General features: G+C 33.0%; 2 protein-coding genes across 14 annotated transcripts in view; one reads left to right on the top strand and one right to left on the bottom strand.

The window, feature by feature from the left end:
* The first annotated feature begins 1 nt into the window (after position 1).
* Positions 2-9585, top strand: LOC149479387 (copper homeostasis protein cutC homolog). Of its 11 annotated transcripts, none has more exons than XM_089707725.1 (6): positions 2-56; positions 2427-2565; positions 6354-6612; positions 7737-7888; positions 8291-8353; positions 8855-9585. In XM_089707725.1, the coding sequence occupies exons 2-6, from the start codon at positions 2545-2547 to the stop codon at positions 9425-9427; spliced, it is 1068 nt and encodes a 355-aa protein (XP_089563851.1). In that variant the 5' UTR covers positions 2-56; positions 2427-2544; the 3' UTR covers positions 9428-9585. The 11 variants fall into 11 exon arrangements, with proteins under 11 accessions (XP_089563851.1, XP_089563849.1, XP_089563857.1 ...); XM_089707723.1 differs by lacking the exon at positions 2-56 and adding an exon at positions 1796-1964; XM_089707724.1 differs by lacking the exon at positions 2-56 and adding an exon at positions 1800-1957.
* A 299-nt stretch (positions 9586-9884) lies between these two features.
* The window catches only part of LOC149479386 (uncharacterized), an 82200-nt gene continuing 67822 nt past the window's right edge, over positions 9885-24262 (bottom strand). For all 3 annotated transcript variants that reach the window (XM_089707805.1, XM_089707803.1, XM_089707804.1), the window contains exons 3-8: positions 21102-21307; positions 17129-17304; positions 16656-16762; positions 14322-14509; positions 11424-11536; positions 9885-10799 (exon numbers count right to left, since the gene is read on the bottom strand). In XM_089707805.1, the coding sequence (XP_089563931.1) occupies positions 10575-10799; positions 11424-11536; positions 14322-14509; positions 16656-16762; positions 17129-17304; positions 21102-21307 (1015 nt within the window). In that variant the 3' untranslated portion in view covers positions 9885-10574. The remainder of the gene's footprint in view (positions 10800-11423; positions 11537-14321; positions 14510-16655; positions 16763-17128; positions 17305-21101; positions 21308-24262) is intronic.

The following is a 24262-nucleotide window of genomic DNA, read 5'->3' as shown; positions in this document are numbered from 1 at the left end:
ATGGGAAGTCCTAAAACACGATCTAAGTAAAACACTAAACCAACGGTAAAGTAATGGTAAAGTAATCAATTTACACAAATTATTTTCATTTTATGATTGGTTTACTAATATATATATATATAAAGGTACTCTGTGATTATATAGGGTAAAAATGTACTTTAAGGGCCGTTGAAGGGGGGGGTAAAGGGGGGGAAGGAGGTGAGGAGGGGGGGAGAGGAACCCCCTCTGTGAAGGGGGAGGTTCGGAACCCCCCCCCTTTTCGAGAAAAATGCAAAACAATTTTTGAGGTTATGTTACGAAATGTAATAGGAAAAAGGGGGTAATGGAGAGGAGATTTGGCAGGGAGGGTTGGAAAAAAGGAGGGGGGATAAGAATACAACATAAAATACAGTAATTTTTGACATTTTTTTTAATAGTTTCGGGTGAAAATGTAAACTTTTTTAAGGAGGGGGAAACGAGTGGGCTTTGCCAGAAGACTCGCTTCGTCGCCCCCTCGCTTTACAAAAACACTCTAGTTGTGTGACAGACAAAACCACGTGGGATCGGGGTGCTCCGATTCGGATCTGCTACTCGAAGTGACCTAACTCGACTCAAGTCGGGGTGCTCTGATTCAGATCTGCTACTCAAAGTGACCGAATTTGACTCAAGTCAGGGTGCTCCGATTCAGATCTGCTACTCAAAGCGGGCTAACCCAATTGGTGTGCTCGATCTCAAATCGACTTTCGATTTTTCTTTTATGGTAAAAAAAAATATTTAGAATTAACTGAATGTACTCACAATATTATCCAATTCCCTGAACTAAAAAAAAATCCTGATTTTACTGATAAGAGATCCCAGAGATTGTTTATTATGGTACCATTCTTGGGCTACATAAAAATGGATTTATATTTACATTGCAAATACAAATTTGAAAAAAATCGATTTTTCAGAAATCGATTTTTATATTGTGTCAGACACTGCCTTAGCTCCGGCGCTACGGGAAGTGCAGCCCTTTCGCCCTTGCGTGACAAAGCACGGTTGCCCGTACTCCGCTTCGCAGCTTCGGCTTGTTGGTCGCCTTCAGCGACCAGCCTCAGCCGCTCCGCTCCGCACGGCTCCCGAGCTTTGTCACGGCGGGCGAGGGCTGCTCTCCTTCCGCGCCTCCGGCTTTTTACATACACTCTAGGGGTAGGGCAGACAAGACCACGTGGAATTCGGGGTTGACAGCTTCGGTTCTGTGGCAAGTCTTATGATAATGCAATGCTTATTTTAGCGTAACGTTTTTTAGCTAGATTCGGACTTTCGCAGCTTAATATTGAATACATAATATTCCATCATTGAAAAAAATTACATTTTACAAGAATTGTACTTGCAAAACGCAACAAAAAAAACAAATGTCAAGATGGTTGCTCGAAATTGTATGAAAAATTATGAAACTTTGATAATTAATTTCTAAAAAACTATAAATCTACGCCGGTTAAGATTTTACGGGTCAGTTACTTAGGCATAGACCTTTCTCCAAAAAAATTTTGGTTGCCCAACTCGATGGCCCTTAAGGTACATTTTAGCCTTATATAGTATTAAATAAGTTGATAGAAATTAACTAGCAAAACCTTTTGTTACTAGATTTTTTTGCCAAACTTTGTGAATGAAAGTTAATATTGTGACCCCACATAAAATTATTTATTTTTATACATTCACAACTCACAGCAAAAGCTGTGAACAAAAGTATCAAAATGAATATAAATAAATTTGACGAGTGACATGTCCACGTCCCGTGGCATGTTATTGCTGAGGTGGCATGTATAAAAAAAAATGTTAGAACTGTCAAATCACAAATGTCACTCTATGTGGTTCCCCGTTCCCGCCTCCCGGGTTGTTTTAAATTAATAATATTTTGTATTTTATCACTTATTACAAAATCAATTGTTTTATGGCCCGTTACCGCAAAGAAGTTACTTACAAATATATATAAAAGGTGTATAGTAAGTAAATACTTTAACTATATCAACACAATTTTGCAATGTAATATACCAGACCATAATATTACATGTACATGTTACTTACCAACTTGTATATTACTTTTAATTCCATTGAAGGTAACATACTCTGAGTAGAAGATCTTTTTAATATCTATATAATGATGTAACTGAGGAAAAAGAAACTTAAGTATTGAAGATCTTTTTAATATCTATATAATGATGTAACTGAGGAAAAAGAAACTTAAGTATTCCTATATTTATGTATTTCAAAGATTCCATTGATATCTGATATTTATGAAGAATATTGCTTAATTTGCAATTTGAATCGTATTTTTTACTTACCAAAAATACAATAATATTTACCATTAGATAATTTCAAATTCCAATAATGCTGTATTTGTGTGTAATTGGAACCCCTCCTCCCTCATTATGAAACAAAAATAAAACTTATTTTAAATGTTGTAGAAAACTCATCTGGTTCATCAATTGATCAAGTGCTAAGCAAGGCTCGTGAACATAAGTTTACATCAAGATCAAAGATCATAAAAGCCTACATAATCTTTAATATTTATTAAGTATACATATGAGGCGATGGGAAAGTCAGGTAACAAATTAAGTATTTCGTATAATTATTTATTATTTAGCATGTTGTTTATCCAACGGCGCCATTTTATGACCTGCCTGAATGTTATCCAGCCCAATAGTTTAACTAATATATAATTTAATTTATTGAATGATTAGACATTTCTTAAAAATAACCCATTTTTATTTTAACGATGGATCAAAAAAGTGTTATTTATAAATCAACTTCTTCTGTTGATTTTTTTTTATTTTTGTATAAGGACTTTATTTTTGTGTCCACATTGCGGTTATGTACTGTGTGGATTTTGAGCAAGAGGAGCTAGACTATTATAAGAAAAAAGTGAAGTCCCATGTCCCCTGGGGTAAAGGGCAGATGCATTATACATCTGTTTCACTGATCGATTTTCTTTAGGGAAAAGTAGGTGATCAGCCTTCTGTGTCCTACCAGACCGAGACATATTTTTAGAATATTTGATCCAGAGAAATCAATCTTAAAATACAAAAAACACTGGTGAAAGAATTTTTGCGATATCTTAAAAACTGTATTTTTGAAAAAATTTTAAATTTACTTCTATCATATTATATTGACTCATTTATACGACCCGGAAGCCCATAACAGATTATCATGACCAATTTCCTCTTGAGTGAAACTTCGTAAAATGCATGAGGGACTTATACTATAAACACTCGGGAATGTGAGCTACAACTCCGTTGGTAGGTGGGGCAGTAGCAGGCTTCCAATCACGTAGAATATTTTTTTCAGTCATTTCCTCTCAACTGAAAATTTACCTGGTGATAGTTTACATGCTACTATAAATGAAAATATATACAGTTGAGATGTGTAGGAAATCACTTATAGCCTTTTTATAAATTAAAGTGATTTTTTCAGTTGATATATGTATATGTATAGCATATTCGGAAAAATAACAGTAACGTAATTATATAAGTTTTCTTGTGTGAACAATTCCGATACCATTTAGGAAATGTATAAAATATTGTTTAAAAAACTATTTAATGCATGCATATCCTTGGAAATGTATAATCTTCCTAGGAATTGTATACAATTCCAATATCGTATTAGGAAATGTGTAAAGTAAATGCTTTCTGTAATAAAACACGTTGTTATTTTTTTTTATTATAGCTCTTATTGGTACAATCGGGTAACAGTCATACCGTAAAATTGTAATAATATTATGTTCATATTATTATCTTACTAATTAACATTTTAAAAATCAACTATCTAACTTTTAACGTTAATATCACAAAATCAACTTATATTTATTCTTATAAAATCAAATTTTCATTTGGCAAGTAATCAGTCCCCTCGTCCCACTGTCCCCGCGTATATTTGGCGCAGTCGGATTGTATTATCCGCCGTATTACATTACGGCTAGCTGTTTTAATATGCCGAAAATTCGTCTTTTTCCAAAATTCTACAAAAAGACGGTCGCGAGCCGACGGAGCCCCACTTCGTGGGGCTCCTATTTCTGTGTAGTTTTAAAAAACACGAACCTAACCTAACCCACCCCCTTATCCAAACCAAAAATTTCTGATTACGAATTATCGGCATAGTTACTACAAAATGCCGACCGTTTGTAAACGGCCAGATTATATTATATACAATTAGTCTGCGACATATCAATATCTTAAATGTTTTACATTTAGGAAATGTATAGATTTCCTAGGAAATGTGTATAAAATAATTTATTTCACACATTTCCGTGCGATTTTAGGAATTGTATACATTTCCTAGGAATTGTATAAGTACAATGACGGATTACATACATTTCCGGTAACATATACATCATATTAATATTCGGTTGTTGTTTAGATTTAAATTGTTATAATTTTTATATGTACTCTGTTAGTATGTCTAAATAAATAAATAAATAAATATTCGAAACTCTACCTCTCGTCACTTCACAATCTTAAATTGGCTAGATATTATTCAGACTGTTAATTAAACGGCGTTGTTTAATAAATAGGATAGGCTTTTAATGAAACAGCTGATTTAAATAAGCGGCCGCGGCCTGCGACGTATATTATGACATATTGGTTAGAATAATAATAAAAAAAAAACAAGATTAGAAAATATCAAAGTCTACTGTTTAAAAATATTCAATATTATGTGATCCTAAGATGTGATCATTCTTATTCTCAAACTCAAACATTTATTTATTCAATTAGACTTCTTTTAGAAGCACTTTCGAATCGTCATTAAGTATAATATTTTTAACATTTACCATATTATTTATATTACATCAATAGGCTATTTGACAAGGTTTTGAAAACTGTCTCAAATTATAGAGACCACAAAACACATGTTTCTTAATTTTTTGTAGTTATTCTTTGTGAAAATGGAAAATAAAAACATGATATACAAATATGCCGCCAAAACACAATTTTGAAGATTATGGCGTCTCGCGACCATGGTGACAACTGACAACTGACATCACATCTGCGTAAACATCAACTTGCTCCTATAAAGTACATATTGTTCGTTTTTGTTTTAATTATAGTATAATTAAGTTAATCGGTTTAAAAACCAGAAAATGAGTTCTTATAAGTGGTGTGTAGTTCCTGGATGCAGAAATACAACTATTAAAACCCCTGACAAACTATTTATATGTGCTCCAAAACATAATATAAAAATGCGTAGAAAGTGGTTGCAGTTAGCTCGCAGAAATCCAAGTGATATATCAATTAAAACAGTTATATTTTTTTGTGAAGACCACTTCGATGTAAGTATGGTGTTGAATACCTAGTAGGCAGTTTATTTTATTTGCAATACATAGTATAAATCGTCTCATTACTTACCTGCTTGAGGTTAGATAATGATATATATATAAACTAGCGGTCCGCCCCGGCTTCGCCCGTGGTACATGTTTATGTTTTCTTTCCATAAGAACCATTCTCATACTTCAAGGAATATTAAAAAAAAATATATCGAAATCGGTCCACCCGTTCACGCGTGATGCCGTGACCAAGGAAAACGGGTTTCATTTTTATATATATACTAGCGGTCCGCCCCGGCTTCGCCCGTGGTACATATGAAAAATAGATGTTGTCCGATTCTCAGACTTACCCGATATGCACAGAAAATTTCATGAGAATCAGTCCACCCGTTTCGGAGGAGTATGCAGACTAACATTGTGACACGAGAATTTTATATATAAGATAGATTTCACACGTGGTTTTTACCCAAATTAATAAAATAACTTTAATCCCGATAAATGATGATTTAGGATAGAATCCGAAGAGGCAGGCTAATAATGAATATTCATGAAGGTTTACATTTGCAGCATTTGATGTTGCTCTATAAGCAATATTATCTCGGAATTACATTTTGATTAGTAAATACCGACCTCAGATCCTACCTCTTGCTTATATATGTATAATATATATGTATAAGTATTCTATCGAATTTGTAATGAATTTGTAATTATTATCCTTAATTGTATTGTTTGACCTAACTTATAAATATTATAAACTAGCTTACCGCCCGCGGCTTCGCCCGCTTTCTCTAAAACCTTATAAATTATATACTAAAACCTTCCTCTTGAATCGCTCTATCTATTAAAATAAAACCGCATCAAAATCCGTTGCATAGTTTTAAAGATTTAAGCATACAAAGGGACATAGGGACAGAAAAGGTGACTTTGTTTTATACTATGTAGTGATTGATGATGTACAGAAAGATTAAAACTCATATCGCACCCTTCAATTCTGTGTTGTCTGTATGTTTTACTAGACACAATTTAAGCCTGATCATCCGGTACCTAATGTTAATGACTCGCTTATATTTTACAGATTGAAAAAGACATGGCCAACTACTGCCGGTACAAAATGGGTTTCAGTCAGAAAATAAAAATGGTAGATGGAGTTTTGCCTTCTAAATTTAATTGCCAGCCAGATCGCTGTAAAAGAATTTGTGACCCTGGTACTTGTCGTTCTGCCTTTGCAAAACAGCAAAGAATCTACCTCATTGAGCAATGTGAAGCTGAAATCTTTCAGCCAGCTGGCACTGAGGATAAATCTCATGAAGGAAAAATGGAAGATATAATAACGGGTATGTAAACAATGTCATCTCCATATGATTCTCAAGGAAAATAATCAATACAAACACGTCAATCCTATAAACTGGATGGCTGAAATGAAAAACAAAGAGCATAACCTAAAAAATGTACACTTCATAATTATTGTGCTATTGTGATTCATGTTTCTACATTTAACTAAAAAGGTAATGAATGAAGATTGAAATATTAACTTACGTAGCTGTTTTCACATTTCTCAATTCAGGAGCGTAAAAATCTGGGTTGTTTTTAAAGAACATGCCAACCATTATAGCATTCACTTTAGGTAGATTTCTACTGGCTGCTTTTTCGAAATTAGGTTCCATGACAAACAAAAATAACACATAAAGAACAAAACAGACACCTTGAATCACGAGAAAAAAGTTATACAAGAAACAAAACTATTGGGATTATGGATAGTGGTGTGATTAATTTTACTGAATAATTCAAGCACCTTGTTGTAGGAAGATAGTCACTTTATTTATCTTCAAATAGAGTATCGGAGGTATGTCTTAACAGTCTGAAGGATACGAGTGAACTACACACTAAGAGCTATTTAACTCAACTATTTAAGGGTCTATACAACACTCAAAATGATACCTTTATTTATGACCCTGTTCGAGTATTTCTTATCCTTACTCCTAGGAATCTATACAATAAATATTCACAAGGTTTAACATGTGTTACCAAGTGTTGAGTGCATACAGGGCTCACAATAGATTTACCAAATGTGCATGATAAGAAAAAGATCATTGCAATAAATCTCACTTAAAGTGTAAGAAACGTAATTGTTTTTAAGAGAGAAACTTTTGTAAATGAAATCAATATTTCAACAAAAACCAAAAGCGAAATTCAGCAACGACGTGAGTAAACGTTGGGATCACTTGTTATTTACGCAGCTGTGACGTCATGGCAGATGCAGCCAATCATGGATGTTTTCGGTCACGTGGTAATTTTTAAAAATATGATGTTTTTTCTCGACGATTTATAAATAAATAAGTTATTATTTATATCATTTATTAATTTAAGTCGCTTCAAAAACCTTATATATATATGGATTACACAAAAAAGTAATTTATTTTTTATACTGTCAAATAGCCTATTCTAATATTTATTACAGGTCATCTAGAAGTGTGCATTGATAGCCTAGAATCGGCAGTAAATGCGATTAATGGTGGGGCATCAGAGTTAGAAGTATGCAGTTCCTTAGCAGAGGGTGGTCTTACACCGTCACCTGGTCTTGTTCTGGAAATATTAAATATTGTAAGTGAAATGATCATTACTCCAGTAAGTAAGTAATGATCATTAATACTAGCTTTGTGATAAGCATAACCTAATGGCTTCCGATATCCTATAAAATTTGCGCCATATTTGTATCATCAGCCTTAATATTGTCGTACTTGTAGAACTAGACTTACAGTCGCTAATAAAAGGTCGGCAAAAATGTACGGTGGTGCTTTATAAACGTACATGTTCGTTCACTCCTTATTTCGTTGCATTAATGTTTAAAGTCTATTGTATCAATTTTATAGGAATACATTGTATAATAGACACATAGGCAGAGTTTTGCACAGGAAAAATCTTGAGCAATAGCGTATTATAAAGTAAATGTATTGCCATTATTTAAAAATTAATTCTATTGCCGTTTATGTAATGCAGATCGTATTTTTATAGGTCAACAAGATTAGAACATCCCGGAAAAATTGCAAAGAAACAAAAGATGGTGGAAATGAAAATGTAAGTATGTAAATATTACTTAATGTGTTGCCAGATGTTTTTTCAAATATGATGGCCATCTTCTTATGAGTAGATAAATACATAGTTAACTTTTCTTTGTTCAGCAATATAATCTATACTTTTTATGAATATTATATTAAAAAGCTGAAGAGTTTGTTTGTTTGTTTGAACGCTCAAATCATGGGAACTACTGGTCCGATTTGAATCTGTGTTAGATAGTCCATTTATCGAGGAGGGCTATAGGCTATATATTATCATCTCGCTAAGACCAACAGGAGCGAAGCATTGCGGGTAAAGCGCGGAGCAGAGCACAGCTTGAACTGGATAATTTTATGATTTTTTTATAAAAAATGGCAAAGACGTTTTTATTTTATTCGGATTTGTGTGTAAACGTATGCTTGTTAGCGAGATAAATTATACTTTCTATCAATAAATGTAAACCTCTCATCTTATCAACACATAACTTAATATTTATATTAAACATAAGCTCTATTATTCCAGATTCTAAAGGTCAATATCATGATTCGATGTAGAGGCGGTTCCGATTTTAACTATTCAGAATCAGAAATGGCTACAATGTTAGCAGATGTTCGGCATTACAAAGAAATGAGCGTTGATAGTTTTGTGTTCGGAGCGTTGAATGAAACGCGAGGAATAGACAAAGAAAACTGTTCTAGAATAATCGCTGAAGCACATCCAATACCAGTTACATTCCATAGAGCATTTGATCTATGCTCAGAACCAATTAATGTTGCCATCAAAGAAATTATTCGACTTGGATTTAAACGGCTTCTCACTAGCGGGCAGAAACAAACGGTGGCAGATGAAGATGCGCTAAAGTTAATAAATCATTTACAATTTAAATATGGAGATGAAATAGAAATTATGCCCGGTTCTGGCGTGACCATAGATAATGTGAAAAAATTTATAGATATGGGTTGCAAGTTCGTTCATAGTTCTTGTAAGGTTGTGAATAAATTTGATGAATTGGAAAATGATCTGGGAATGGGTTCGGGTAAAAGGTATGTTACTAGCGAAGATGTGGTTCGATCCATGGTGCAGATAATTAGCTAGAATCTATACATAAATGTGATGAAATAGTGAATGGTGTTGCGTTTTATCGTGAATATATTTATTTATGATATTACTGCTAATTTTAGGCAAAATATATTTTATCAAGACTGTATAGTGTATACCTATTACTCTGAAAATAAAGTTTTTTTTTATTAAAATAATGTTATTGATTTTCATTTTATATCATTTTCCACAATAATATATAACAATTACCATAATATGCATATAATTTATTGGGTTTCACCTTTTTATTTAAACAAGCATCTATCTGTTCGACACGGTTCGGATGGACGTAAGTTTTTCAAAATTTTAGCGGATATTCTGTGCCAAGTAGTTAAAGACACTAGAAAGCTGCATTATTACTTACTACGGGTTAGTTAACAAGGCAATAATAATAATTGTTCTTATGATCAATGTATCATGACCATGGATAGGGCTAGGTAAATGAAAGAAGGCATTTCTAATAAATTTCTTTATTAAGTGACGTTACATTAAGTATATTATAAACTATTTCTAAGGTACAAAATAAGGCTATATGTGAAAGTGAGGAGGCTTACTTTAAGGCAGTTCTTGCTTACTGTGTTGTGCACGTCCTTATTACCTAATATATACAATTAAATCTTAATGATATAATATTATACCTAAATGTATATTTACGTTGGTAAAATTACTAGAGATTTATAAGTAAGTAAAGCGTTTCATTTCAATTTACAAGCATGGACCTAGGAAAGTAGAAAATTTTGTCTAGTCTTAAAGATCCATAGTAGTTAGTTATTATCGCAGGGTTTTAACTATAATAGAGTCAAGTAATATTTAAGCAGTTTTGATACAGCGAACTAAAACCTCGAAAGGAAAGCGTTGAGGTGGAAGTTTCCAGTAAAAGATCAAAATTCGTTATTCTGTTATACTTGAAAATGCGAAGATAAATATATTATATCATTTAATTCATAAATATTTTAAATAAATAGTAACAATTAAAGGCCCTTTAACATAAATATACCTATATTTCATACATTAACAATTCAAAGCAGACGGAACAAAAGTTACAATAAAATTTGTGCAAAGATAAATACATTATAACTGTATACTTACTATACAATTGCACATAAATCCTCTTTTTCGTAAAACGAACACCATAAAGTAACATCTATACAATAACAGAATGTCTATTAGTTTTTTTATCTGGCGCGTACGGTTCTAACTTGGCCGGTTCTGTGTTTAGAGCGCTGTAGTCTACGGGAAATGGCGGTTGTGGGAGGGAGTCCTTTGGTGGAACTAGTAACCATTGTCCGGGTCCGTTTGGGTTCTTCCCCATCAGCCAGTTGATGTAACAGTGCACGAACGTACCGTAGTCGAGGATTAAGTATGTATTCTGAAATTAAAAATACGTTAAAAATGGATGGAAATTAGTTACAAATTCACAGAATGCGTACGCATAATTAGTAACTACAAGAAAAAAAATATAACTTCAAAGGAGTATGCCCATTTTTGGTACAGTTTTTTCTCATGCTGATGCATGATTGATAGATAACAATAAAATAAAATAAAATCTCGGCAATTTAGAGGCCTTACCATCGGAGAATATATTTTGAACAGGGAATGTTTTGTAAAATCTAATAAGACATGTAAAAAGCCCCTGTTTTTATCACAAAAAAATCAATTGGTAAAAATCTTTTGAATATCGAAGAACCCTCCAAAACCACTCTGGCATTGACGCAACACTGTACTTTAATGGGCATTCTCCTTTGCGCAAATAAAAAAAAAAAAACAGTTTTCATAGAATTATGAAAATTGGTTGAGTCTGGTCGAAAGTTCTGAGGTAAAAAAACCAAAAAAGAAAACAGAAACATCTTCCTCTTTATGAAGTCCGTTGAAAATTTGAAATTGCATAAAACATTTTTTCAGACATACGGCTATATACATCATAAGCGTATCACGTATGTTATGTTATTTTAATAATTTTGTAATTACAGATAAAAAATATATTTTTACATACACTCGTCATCCGATCATAGGCTGTTTCAATGATTTCATCGACTCTTGTCGCCGGCAGTCCAATAACAGAACGGTAGAAGGAGGCTAGAGCGTCTTTCGTTATTTCACCAACGCCTGAAAAAAGAATATATTTTAATAACTTAGATTTTATGCGGTAAAAAAACGACGTAAAAAATTATTCGATTGTAAAATATTTCATCGTCTTCCATTTTTTTTACTCATGTTTTATTTCTAATAATTGCCGACGCTCTCTATATCGATAATAACCTATACTAGGTAATATTATAAAGCTGAAGAGTTTGTTTGTTTGAACGCGCTAATCTCAGGTAGGTACTACGGTTCCGATTTGAAAGATTTTTTCGGTGCCCATTTATCGAGGAAGGCTATAGGATCATCACGCTAGGAACAACAGGAGCTGAGCAATGCGGGTAAAACCGCGGGCACAGCTAGTCTATAATAATCATAATATTACAGATAGGTTGGTTATTCGAAAATGAAATATTTAATTATGGTATATATCTAGCAATCGCCAATCATTTAGGCTTATATCTATCTACTATATTATCCTATAGGTAATATATGTATATTAGAATCATATTACAATGATTGTAATTTGTAAACTATAGAGTTTAAATCCACCCGTGTTTAACGTGTTTAAAAAACTCTCAGTCAGCATAAAAGTGCGATAACATCATTGAGATAATATTAATAGGAGACGACACCGCCTACATCACTTATGTTCCACTCAACATACGTCATGTGACGTATGTTGAGCGGTATTTTTTAATGGTTTTAAAGTGAAACGCATCAAACATGCCTTCGTGTGTGTTACGATATTGCACAAATAATACAAATAATACGGAAAAGTGCAAAGGAATAACTTTCATCGTTAAGTACCTAACTAAATAATAATTTTTAAAACTTAGTTAGAGCAAAAAAATGGCGCACAGATTTTGTTCGTGGTGTCTCCTCCATACGTAGTAATATTATCTCAATGGATAACATAAAAATATTATTTTAATATAATGCCTTATAATGCATGCTCATTGTGGTTGTTTCATATACGTTCTATTTATTCTACCTGCATTTAGGTGCTATAAATAAAAGTTTTAAAAACTGAATACCATTTTACTATCCCCGAATCTCACATCCATTTGGCAGTGCATCGTATCGTATGTTTTATATTTTATTTTGTGAATGGCCGCCGTCGGATTTAAACTTGGAACAAAGAGGCTGAGAGAATATAATAAGAATAAGAAGAAATAGGAACTCGTATGCTACGAAGTAGGATTTTGGCTAACAATTTCAATTCAATTGCCAAGTTGGAAATCCGTTGATGTATGAGTAAAGTGCTTTTAAAAAGAATACACATCTTCTATTTTCATATTTTTGTTGCTAGCTAGTTTTTACTGAGTGTATTTAAATATCTTAAGGCCGTGTACGCTGCGCTGTTTGGCTCAAATATGTGATTTTTCAAACCAGATTGTCCATCAACCACTTATCTTACAAACATATGAATTACTAATAATTTTAGGAAATTTTATTGTCTATGTAGTTAGTTAAGAGTTTTTTTCAATTAATACAGTATTTCTGAATACCATCAAGATAACTGATCCGATGATTACTTGATTTCACTTTTAGTGTCAATTTCGAAGCTAAAAATATCTGAAATTGCTGACAGATCTAACACACAATTATTTTTAACTAACTGCAAAGATCCTTATTAAAATAGTTAGTTAAAAGATTTTTTTATTTTGGACTCCTAACTTACGAAATTAAAATCCGAACAATGTGAATTTTTTTAGAAATTATAGTCGACAAAATGATTATTTTCACCAAGATATTTGACTTTATTGAATATAATTTATACATATTCCAATAAAAGAATGTCTTACTTATAAGATAAAATTTAAAAAATCAACTAAGGTACCTCTATTATTTTTCTACAAATTTTTTTAAAGTACTATAAAACACTGCGCGCGACCCGATTAAAATCAGTCGGCAGCGAGCCTTTCCAGAGAGAGGACATGTTGCTCGGCGCTCTCCGGTGGACCTATGCTGTTCATAGTAAAAGGATAGCGCAAGCCGCGATCTATCGTAATAGATCGCGGAGATTTTGACTTGCGTTAAATTGAATATGCCCTCTTAATTTATTTTTTTAGAATTAATATGAAGGTGCTCCCAGCCTGACTGAAAGGATCATAGGATAGATTTTATTCCGGAAATCCCATGGGAACGCGGACTATGCAGGTTTTTCTTTGACTATGCAGCCGAAATCGCGGGCGTAAAGCTAATATTTATTTATATTTTCTTTATTATTTCATGACATAGCATACAACTGTACAAAAAGTTTTTACTTAAACATAATGTTTTTAGATTATATTTATTAAATACTTTGATTATAACGAGAGGCCATTAGATTCGTTAATGTACTCGTTGTTAATTGTCCATCAATTTTGTGAACGATCGTTGGGTCTCTCACTCAGGCTGAATTTATTTTGCCTAACATAATTTGGATTTTATTATAAACGGATAAAGTTTGTTTTCGTATGGCTAAATGATCGTAATTATCGTGATTCAGTGCCTATAAGGCCAGCCGAAGGTACGGTTACGTCAAATTAATCCCATCCATCAGGTTATTTCATCAAGATCTTTGTCGATATTTCATACAATAGGTAGACCAATTTAAATGTAACAAGGAAATTCGTTAATCATTCACTTAACATTGAATAATTTATTAGCAATAGAAATAACTTGAAACTTTACTTTGAAATAGTAACTCATTAAAGATGGAATAATTCTCATAATCGATTAAGTAGTTTTAACTTTTACCTTACAAAATTATAAAAAATACATCCAATCAAATATTTTCTCTTTTTATGTGAGCGTATATATTTACCTGCTCTATCAACAACATGGAACAAAATCTTGCAGAAATATTGAAGGTAGAGTGGCAGATCAGCAAATTTATTTAATTCGCTGAGCAGGAGCGCCCACCTCGCGAGCCAGCCTTCCAGAGTCGTGCGACCTGGCAACCCGCCAGCCTCTGGACCACACACCCGTCTATAGTATGGCAACTCTGCCCACCTTGTCACCAAATTGTATATTAAATTTAGTTGAATTAAAAAGTTGTTTATATTTTAATCTAACCAAAATCAGATTTGTAAGGATGGATACTAATTAAAGCAAAGTTTTCAAAATAATACTGATTCAAGAGAAGATTTGGAAAAATATTCCTTTTTTACATCGTTGTTTAAATATGTATTCATTTATTGGTAATCTTGAATATTTCGTTTAAAAGGAAATTGATAAATTTTACACACAGTGTTTCCAATTTTTTATTACATGTTTTGTTGTTCAATAAACCGACACAACACCTGTTACTAAAATCCAACAAGCCTTTTTTTAAGCCTACCAGCGTGCCATTCAGAAAAATATAATCCTTCTTTTGGCACACACAATTGTGAAAAATGTCTGATTTAAATTCATAGGTACATAACATCGATCTTGTTCAGGGTTTTATGCTTACGAGAATTAAAATGAAGTATTTTTAAAAACTCAACTTCCGACAAAGCTTAATCCGACAAAAGGTTTAAAGGCAGCTTGGTGTCACGTATATTTTTTACTCTCCATTTAGCGGGAAATGTGTAATTTACCTTCCAATCACGTACAACCACCCTAGTTTTGACATAGCTTCACTAACAAGTACACGAAACGAATATATTATTTGTGTGTATCAAAAATGATATATGCTTTTAACTACAGTAAGAAAAATTGTATCTAGATAATATAATATGTATGATTAGATACATTAAGATTATTAATTGGTAAAAATTAAATTATTGGGTAGAATTACTATAAGGCTTATTAGACCACCCAATTTTTAGGGACCCTAACCCTAACTAAGAGTGGTGTAATAATACTTAGGGAGTTAGTGTCCCTATTTAGGGCGATCGGGTCTGCCCGATCTGCCTAGCTCCCTAAGCGCCCTGCAGATTGGGTGATGTAATAACGTTTAGGGCGGTTAGGGAGCTCAGTTGCCGCGCGACTGTTGCGTGGAGTGGCTGCTTTTGTATGTAAGGTGTCACCAAACTTCCCTACTACAGGTTTATATAACTTAAAAGGGAAGTTCCAATTGTTTGTGATCACACCGCCATGTTAACAAATAAATAAATTGTTTAAATCAATTGTTTATTTAATTGTTTTAAAACTCAACAAGTGTTCAAATTGTTCTGCACCTACTCTAATTAATTCATTAAAACTCCCGGTTCAAGCTCGCTTAGTATTTGCATATTTGAAAGCTTTTCACGTAACCGCAAATACTCTTTCACCCAGATCTTTCTCTTCTTTTTTTAATATTTGTTATTGCGTCAACGGTTGCCACTGCTACAGCAACTTTTTGAAGTTTCGATACTGACGGCGGCATAATGTAAAATGCAACAATACGTTTATCTCTCTAGACATTCGCGTATAAACTGAGTTAGGGCCCAATTCGCAGAGAAGTGTAATAAGCGCCACACTAACTAGGGAACACGCCCACCCTAGATGCAGGGCCCTTCATATCGGGTAGTGTAATAAGCCTTTATGTAAGTGCGCTGTGCGGTACGTATATAGGTCAGGAAGTGAGTTAATGTCATTATTAATAAAAAAAAAATACGAAAAAACCAAATTCTGTAATACCTACTGTTCTTCGTAAAACATTACGAATATTATATTTTGTAATAAACCCTATCGCCATTAGATAGAAGAAAAAGTTTCCGCTTAGCAACAGTTGTATTAAGATAGAAGAAAAAGGTTCCGCTTAGTAACAGTTGTATAATTGTACTACATTAGGGCGTATTCAGAAAGAAAGCTTGAAACTTATAAGTGCTTTGGGACGATAAAGACCCATGGAGGGTTGTCGCGTAAAAACCACAGGACAGTTCTTTGGCATATTATGTAGTTAGATATAAGTTACATATTATGTAAATTTATTGACATTATTTTAAAAGAGCAACTATGGAGTTTCTTGCCGATTCTTCTCCATAGATACTGCTTTCCGAATCGGTGGTAAATGTTAAAAATACTATGTAATGACGATTCGAAAGTGCTACTAAATAGTAGTCTAATTGAATAAATGAATTTTTGAGTTTGAGTTTGAGTATAAGTTTCAAGCTTTCTTTCTGAATACGCCCTTAGGTACAATGAATTATGACGGTTGATGTGGTAGGCTCAATTAAATCTATCGACTCACTTGGTGGGCAACGGGTCGAGGAAATGTTCGATAAATTCTCTCTTCACCTCCAAAAGTATATGAAACTCGGACGAGTTAGGCGACCAGTCTGCAAAGTGCGCCAACTTCTGTAAATTACATTTAATTGTTCCCATTTCTTTGCTGCACAATAAAGCTTTTATTTCAGCGTTGGCAAAGTTAAAGTCACTTTTATTTATGTTGGTACTACAGTCCTTTGAATACTTTCGTCCCAGGACTTCAAAACTCTGGAATCTATTAATATAATTGAGTCTTTTATTGTCGGAATAAAATGAAAGGGCTCTCTAATGTTTACAAAATTTTAAGCACGTAAATTTTGGAAGGTACTTATTAATTTAATTTGATATTTAAATTCAAAGAGTGAATTTATTTGAGACAATTAATTATTATTTGAATTGAACTTATAAACTAAATTAGAAATAAATAATATTTATTTATCTCTAGTGGGATATAACCTCAAAAAAATTATCAAAATCTTGATCACAGATGACGTCATCGCGATCGTGGTCCAAAAGCTCCGTGAAAAACAATGTCATTTTATCAGTCTGTACAGGGCTCAGCTGTGCCAAGGGCTGCTCCTCTTCTAAATCTAGGCATTCCAGGTCTTCGCTGCATCGGTTCACCCACGTGGCTGTTGAAATAAAAATGAATTGTTGTGAAATTGTATTTTGATAATCAATTAATTAAAAAACACTTATCCTGATTGATTAATCTTCTTTGATATCTAGGTAATTAAGCTCATATATGATCGATTATTCTATAATAATCGATAATTATTAACCTATCATGACATCATCTATATGTTAGCTGTTAATTAGGAAGTTAATATCAAATGAAATGAATGGATTTCGTCTTCAATTTGGTTAATAGATTAGTCCATTATTAACCTTCTACATTGATGAGGCCGCGCTTGGTTTGGTCCAGTATGAACAAAACCTTTAACTATTTGTAAATTACTTGTACCTAACGATGAAACGAAAAGGCAACAACACATTTAAAATAAGCTGCATATGGTTTTTACAAGGTTTTTACAAAAAATATAATCCTTTATCGATGCCCATTGCACATCCATTTTCTCTTAAAAGTTAAAACAGATTACATCTTACTATGAAGGTGTTAAATTAGATTTAGGTAAGTAAGAACTCGTCGAAGTAGTAAGTACTCTCATTGAAATTAGATTATGACGTAATTCCTTACATGCATGTTTTGTGTGGTTTTTACGTAGAATTAAAAACTCTATATACGTGATTTAACATTATAATACGGTTTGCGTGTCCCATATCACTTGCCTGACGTCTGCGACTTACTCTAATTACATTACCCCAGTGAAATACACGCTAACAACACAATCACGGCTCAAATCGTAACTTGTAAGTACCTACTAGGGCATAAGATTAGGTTTAGACGTTTATGAATATGTTACTATCCTTGCAATTTTGAAAATATTCAAAAGACTACTGTGGAGGAAGGAAGTTGGAATTCTTCCATCTAAAAGGGAGCGAGGTGTAGCAACACTACGATTTGATGATTTGGAATGTTGTTCTTAAATAAAGAATAAAGAATTGGTAGCTTTATAAAATAAGCATTAGCAGCAGGAATATAAACTGTAGATAACCACCCCTATTCTGTGCAGATAAGTCTTCTAATACAATTTAAAAGAGAAAGGATAACTAATAATGGGTTTCCGTATTCAAAATAACAACAATGACTACAGTCTACAAACTTTCATCGGCTACGCCGGTTTTTAGTTAATGTTAACAAAAAGTTTTGTTTGCAATAAACTTCCTCTGCTGAAATGTATGTGTTGGTACCTACGAGGTAAAACTATGTTTATTTATATTTTTAACTTGACAACATCAACATCTTATAGCGACGTTTATTTACAAAGACCATGAATACTGATATTACACAGTTCACATTGATTAATTTGATTATAAAACTGTGTGGCTTCAAAGTTAAAGAAACTGTAGCAAATTGATATGCACGCAAAAGAGAGCGTGTTCAAAGAAAAACAGACATACAAAGCATCGTAACAGACAACAGTTTGGTATTACAAAGGCTTGCAGGCTACATCTAAAATGGTACATGTTATACGATCTCGTAAACCTGTATTGCCGTAAATCTCGCCATTCGGACAGGGGTTTTCAATAAAGTTCATGAGTGCTTTGTACCGGTGTGTTTGATACGTGATCTATCTTCATGTTTTCGACATTTCGTCGAAATATCAGTTATTTTTGATAGATATTACTTTATCATTTCATAGAGAGATATTTCCACGACTATTTATTCTAAATGTAGGTACACGGTATAATAACTCTTTAATTGTACTTCAGTCATCCGCGCTTGTTGCACAGATTTTGTTCGTGGTGTCTTCTCTATAATAATACCTCAATGACTTCAGTACAGAAATTACAACGGCTCTTGAAGGAAATTATGTTAGTTGGTACTAGAGCTTGGACAATTTATAGGTTTGCAAAAAACAAAGTCATAGCACACCCACGTGTGAAATATCCATTACATATATCTTAATACTATTATAAAGGCGAAAGTTTGTATGGATGTATGGATGTATGGATGTATGGATGTTTGTTACTCTTTCACGTAAAAACTACTGAACCGATTAAAATGAAATTTAGCACAGATATAGAGGGTAACTTGGATTAACACATAGGATAGGTTTTATCCCGGAAATCCCACGGGAACGGGAACTATGCGGGTTTTCCTTTGAAAACGCGGGCGAAGCCGCGGGCGGAAATCTAGTAAATTATAATACACTTGTATGTGTAAAACACTATGGTAAAACACCCACATATAAGTACCTATTATGATACATATTAAATTTTTACAAAATTCTCTGTATATTAATGATATTGCATTTTAAAATGATCTAATTACACAGCTAGCGCAAAAATTTTATAACAAGAATGTAATTTCTGTCCAGATTTTCAAGACCATAAAAGCCAGAACAATTACTAATAATATCTAGTTCCATAGTTACAAATTAAAGGCTAACCCAGATAAGTTTCAGTAAACAGTGGTAGCTCGATTAATATTTCATGAACGGAATAAAAACGAATCAAACGCTAGTTCGGCTCGAATATTCCTTTATTCTACAGTACGTTCCGGCTCAAATGAAAATGCAAAAAGAATAAAACATGGCCATATTCGCTGTTCGGTATCCGCTCGGATAGTAATAATTTACTAAACGAAACGCTTTAAGCAGATACTGCAACGAATTGTTATGAAATATGGTCATGTTCGTCCCATCATAAGTGATAAATTTGTGTGCAATGAAATAATTGCAGTCGTTATTCAAAAGGACTTTATTACTGTTAAATTACAAATTCAGAGATACGACTACCGTTTTAAATGCGTTTCGTTGGCTTTTTCTTTGTTTTTTGTTTATTCACAATTTTCTTAGGTTGCTTGGTGACTTTTCCTTTTTCGTTTTGTGTTTTAACGTTCCGCGTCATCATATTCTTGAATTTATAGAAGCCTTCCTCTTTTATATTACTATTCCTAGTAACGCGTTTCATAACCTCTTCATTGGGTTTTGAAATCATTTTATTTTTGTTTTGTTGCTTTTCAACTTCATTATCTTTTAGTTTAGAGTCTTTAGTCATGATTGAATTCACGTAAGCTTAAAGATAATTAGCGACAGATTATAAATCGTCATTATAATAAGCCTACGGGATTGCAAATTTTCCTTGTCAAAATCATTGACTTTGGTCAGTTTGTTTTTGGTTATGAAGAGCAAAGAGTTTTTATGTAGGTATCGATTAATTTATGGTTTATAAATTGGGTACACTTTTTTTTTCATTTACATGAAAAGTACATGCACAAATTTTGTGGGATGTATATAATATTGTAACTCTTTATAATCGTCACATTATAATGCTTTAGAAGACACTTATTTCAGCTACGGTTTCTTGTTTGATTTTTATAAAATCAAACCTAGGCTATGTTTTTATTAATTACCTACGCTACTAAACTACGAAAAATTATGCACCAACAGAGCTCCAATATGTCTAAGAATAGGAACCTGTTAAAAATATTATTCATTTCTATTGATTTCTCCTTGGAAGCACAACATGCCACAGTAATGTTTGACAGGGTACATACTACATACAGCTAGTCCATACTATAATATTATAAATGCGAAACTCTGTCTGTCTGTCTGTTACTCAATCACGCCTTAACTACTGAACAAATTTGCATGAAATTTGGTATAGAGATATTTTGATACCCGAGAAAGGACATAGGCTACTTTTTACCCCGGGACATAGGATAGGTTTTATCCCGTAAATCCCACGGGAACGGGAACTATGCGGGTTTTTCTTTGACTGCGCGGACGAAGCCGTGGGTGGAAAGCTAGTAGTCTTTATACCTACTGCTAGTTAACAACTAGTACGACTATTAAAAACTTACTCCAAACGTGCACACTCCATCCGTGTTGTTTTTCCTCTTCACTATGCCCCGCCTCCTGCATCTGTGCTGCTGCCTCTCCCTCCGGTAGCGTCCTCCAACGTTTGAGCAGCTCTTTGGTTTTATCTTTGGTCTTATCGCATGCCTGCTTCCAGTTTGTGAAGTATTTGCGTGATACCTTCGGACTGAGGGATGCTTTCGAGTCCTGCCTGTAAAGAAGATTAATATCTGAATACCCTGCGGTAATGTTTCTGTAATGTCCTTCAAAATTATACTTGATAATAATCAATCCTTCATATAAACCAGATTTATATAGGGAGATGTAAAAGATTAGGCACTATGCATTCGTATAGTTTTTGAATTCTTAATTATCTTGTTGAGGTGCTATGTTTTTTATGGTGATTATTTTTAAAATAATGTGCGAACATTGTTATATTATTTGTAATTTTCAGTTTTATAGAATTAAAATCGTATTAATCGTAGTAAGATCGTATTTGATTAAAAAAGTCTTGAACATTGCCAAATGTCCATTTCTTCTACAAAGAATAATTGTTATACACATTTTATAGATTCTTACAAGGTACGAAAAACAAATGGCCCCATTTACATAAATGAGAAACATTTACCCTTTGCAATAACAATCATCTTTGCTCATCTCACTGTTTACAATAAAATTTAACGACTTTGTGATACCCTGATAATGCCATTTTACCTGGAGTTCGTAAAGCTGGTCTGTTTTATAAATAACATATTTATGTATATGTTTTATTTGCATTTCAGTTTTTTATGGAGAAAACGACTACCTACGAGTTACGAGTACCTCCGCTATACTATTGGCATAATTATTCGTTTAAAGGTAGAGCTCATAGAAATATGGCTCTAGTTGCATAGACCAACGAGGCAATAGACATATTAAATGATCTTTTATAAGTATGAATCTCAAATCTGAAAATTGCACCAAATTATAGATGCTGATGAACCGAAACCTGTTATTTTGTATACAGTTAGATAAATTTGAATATAGGCTAGTTAACCAATTAACTGCCTAGATTATCATAGGTATATTCATAAATCAAATAGCTTATAAATTCATAATTAAGTTGTTATATGTTTTGTTGCTTTATGTAAATACTAGCTTTCCGCCCACGGCTTTACCCGCGTTTTCAAAGAAATACCCGCATAGTTCCCGTTCCCGTGGGATTTCGCGGGATAAAATCTATCCTATGTGTTAATCCAAGTTACTCTATATATGTGTGCTAAATTTCATTGTAATCGGTTCAGCAGTATTTGTGTGAAAGAGTATCAAACACACACATACACATCCATCCTCACAAACTTTCGCATTTATAATATTGGTAGGATAGGATGTAGGTACCTGGATACATAATATACTTTTTATAGATGTTAAATTTTAAAATTATACAAGCTTTAAAAAAGGGAAAAATAAAGATAATTTAAAATTAGAGAACACATATCTCTCAACATTTGCATTAAAACTACGTAAAGTCGCGTCATCGTATACGGTATACCTAATCCAAGATAAAATAAAAGATATCTTGGAGGCGGGACAATCCGCAATCTTATATTTTTATCTTATCTCACTTATGCAATATTTGACATGTTTTTTCCTCAAAGTAAATTTACATATCTATATGTATCATCAATGTTTTTGTGCGGATAGTCACGGTGATGTGAAAACACTTTGATTTGCAAATAATAGGAGCGGTCACATTGGCGATCTATAAAGATCCGATTTCAGGGACAACTAAACGAGGTAGAGCTGAGTAATGTCATGACTTTAAAAAATATGGTAACTAAATTTCAAACTTCCTAACGTTATGATTCCACTTTTTGACCCATTGAGCCCCGAACGGCCCGATCGGTCCACGACACAGTAGATTTTCTATTGTGTCTGTGATTCCGGGGCCTGAGTTTTAATAACTCAGGCCTACATATAGAAATTAAATAGTACAAACATACAATTTACCCAATATTTATTTGTTACAAATCCGATGATTTGATGTTTTTCACGTCTGATTGTGTCGCACAAATACCACAACTTCGTTTGGCACTGCACAAAAACGTTTACTAATAAAATCTATCCTCCTTAACTTATATATCAATATTTTTCTGGTGTACGTCATGAATCATGATGCATTGGAGATCCGTATCTTATCAATAAAAAGCTGCTAAGTTAAATATATCCTCAGTTGTTTTTGGTTAGGTACCTACGCCTATTAAAAATAGAACCACAGAGTCTATGGTTCGTTTGTTACATGGTGTGGTATTTGTATGATTAGAAATCTATTAGCCAAGAAGAAAACAGCCCCGATACGTTTATCTACAGCCTACGTCAATCTCATACATTCGTAGTCTATTCTATTGACCGCTACGCTAACAGAAAGCCACTTGACTAGGGGGGCTGGTGTAGATATATGTAGATGTACTCCCTATTTTATTTCCGAATTAGTACATTTCACAATTAATTTACACAATTCCTATGCTGATTTATTCTTTGTCATTAAAATTATAAAATGAATACTTCTACATATTGTATGAAAGGTTATTTCAATGAATATTTATTTTCTTCAGAACTCGCAGTTGTTAATTATATTCTTACTTGATAGTTTTATTGGATGGATATGATAATGAGAAATTTGGTTATTAACAATAAGGTGAATGACATGTTTGGTATAAATCTATTAAGAGGTAATTAATGTTAAAAATGACTAAAGTGTGACACATCAATTACACAATTAAGATATGATTAATAGATTATTAATTTATTTTACCTATATAATTTGATATCCATTTAAAATAGATACATCTGAAGCATTATAATTTTAATTGATCGAAAATTCCTTAATTTATATATCATAAAGTTCATATTCAACCGTTAACATTTTTTATAAACTCTTCTTGTTTGTAAAAATAAATATACCGTAAAGAGTAAACAAACTGCAGGACCCACTAGAGACTAGGTACTTCCTTTGAGACGAAACAAATATTGCTGCGAAATATTCTGGAGACCTCTGACATTTAATTTTAGGCTTTCGTTTAATTTATTTTTATACTCATAGTATATTAGATAAATACCTATCGTACACGTATCAAAACGTACTTATAAGATAATTCATGTGATTAATGTAATGATTTTTATTTGT

Source organism: Colias philodice, chromosome 20 (assembly GCF_061535455.1).
Source record: "Colias philodice isolate Cphi_HAF_F1 chromosome 20, ilColPhil1 Martin Lab GWU primary, whole genome shotgun sequence".
Taxonomy (NCBI): Eukaryota; Metazoa; Arthropoda; class Insecta; order Lepidoptera; family Pieridae; genus Colias; species Colias philodice.
This window is presented reverse-complemented; position numbering and strand designations above follow the sequence as displayed.

What these genes read in the sequence shown, in the direction of transcription:
- LOC149479387 (XM_089707720.1), top strand. Translation starts at nt 5,096, where the DNA reads ATGAGTTCTTATAAGTGGTGTGTAGTTCCTGGATGCAGAAATACAACT. An exon ending in TTTGTGAAGACCACTTCGAT is followed by an intron (nt 5,285 to 6,353) that starts GTAAGTATGGTG and finishes TATATTTTACAG; the next exon opens with ATTGAAAAAGACATGGCCAA. An exon ending in AAGATGGTGGAAATGAAAAT is followed by an intron (nt 8,354 to 8,854) that starts GTAAGTATGTAA and finishes CTATTATTCCAG; the next exon opens with ATTCTAAAGGTCAATATCAT.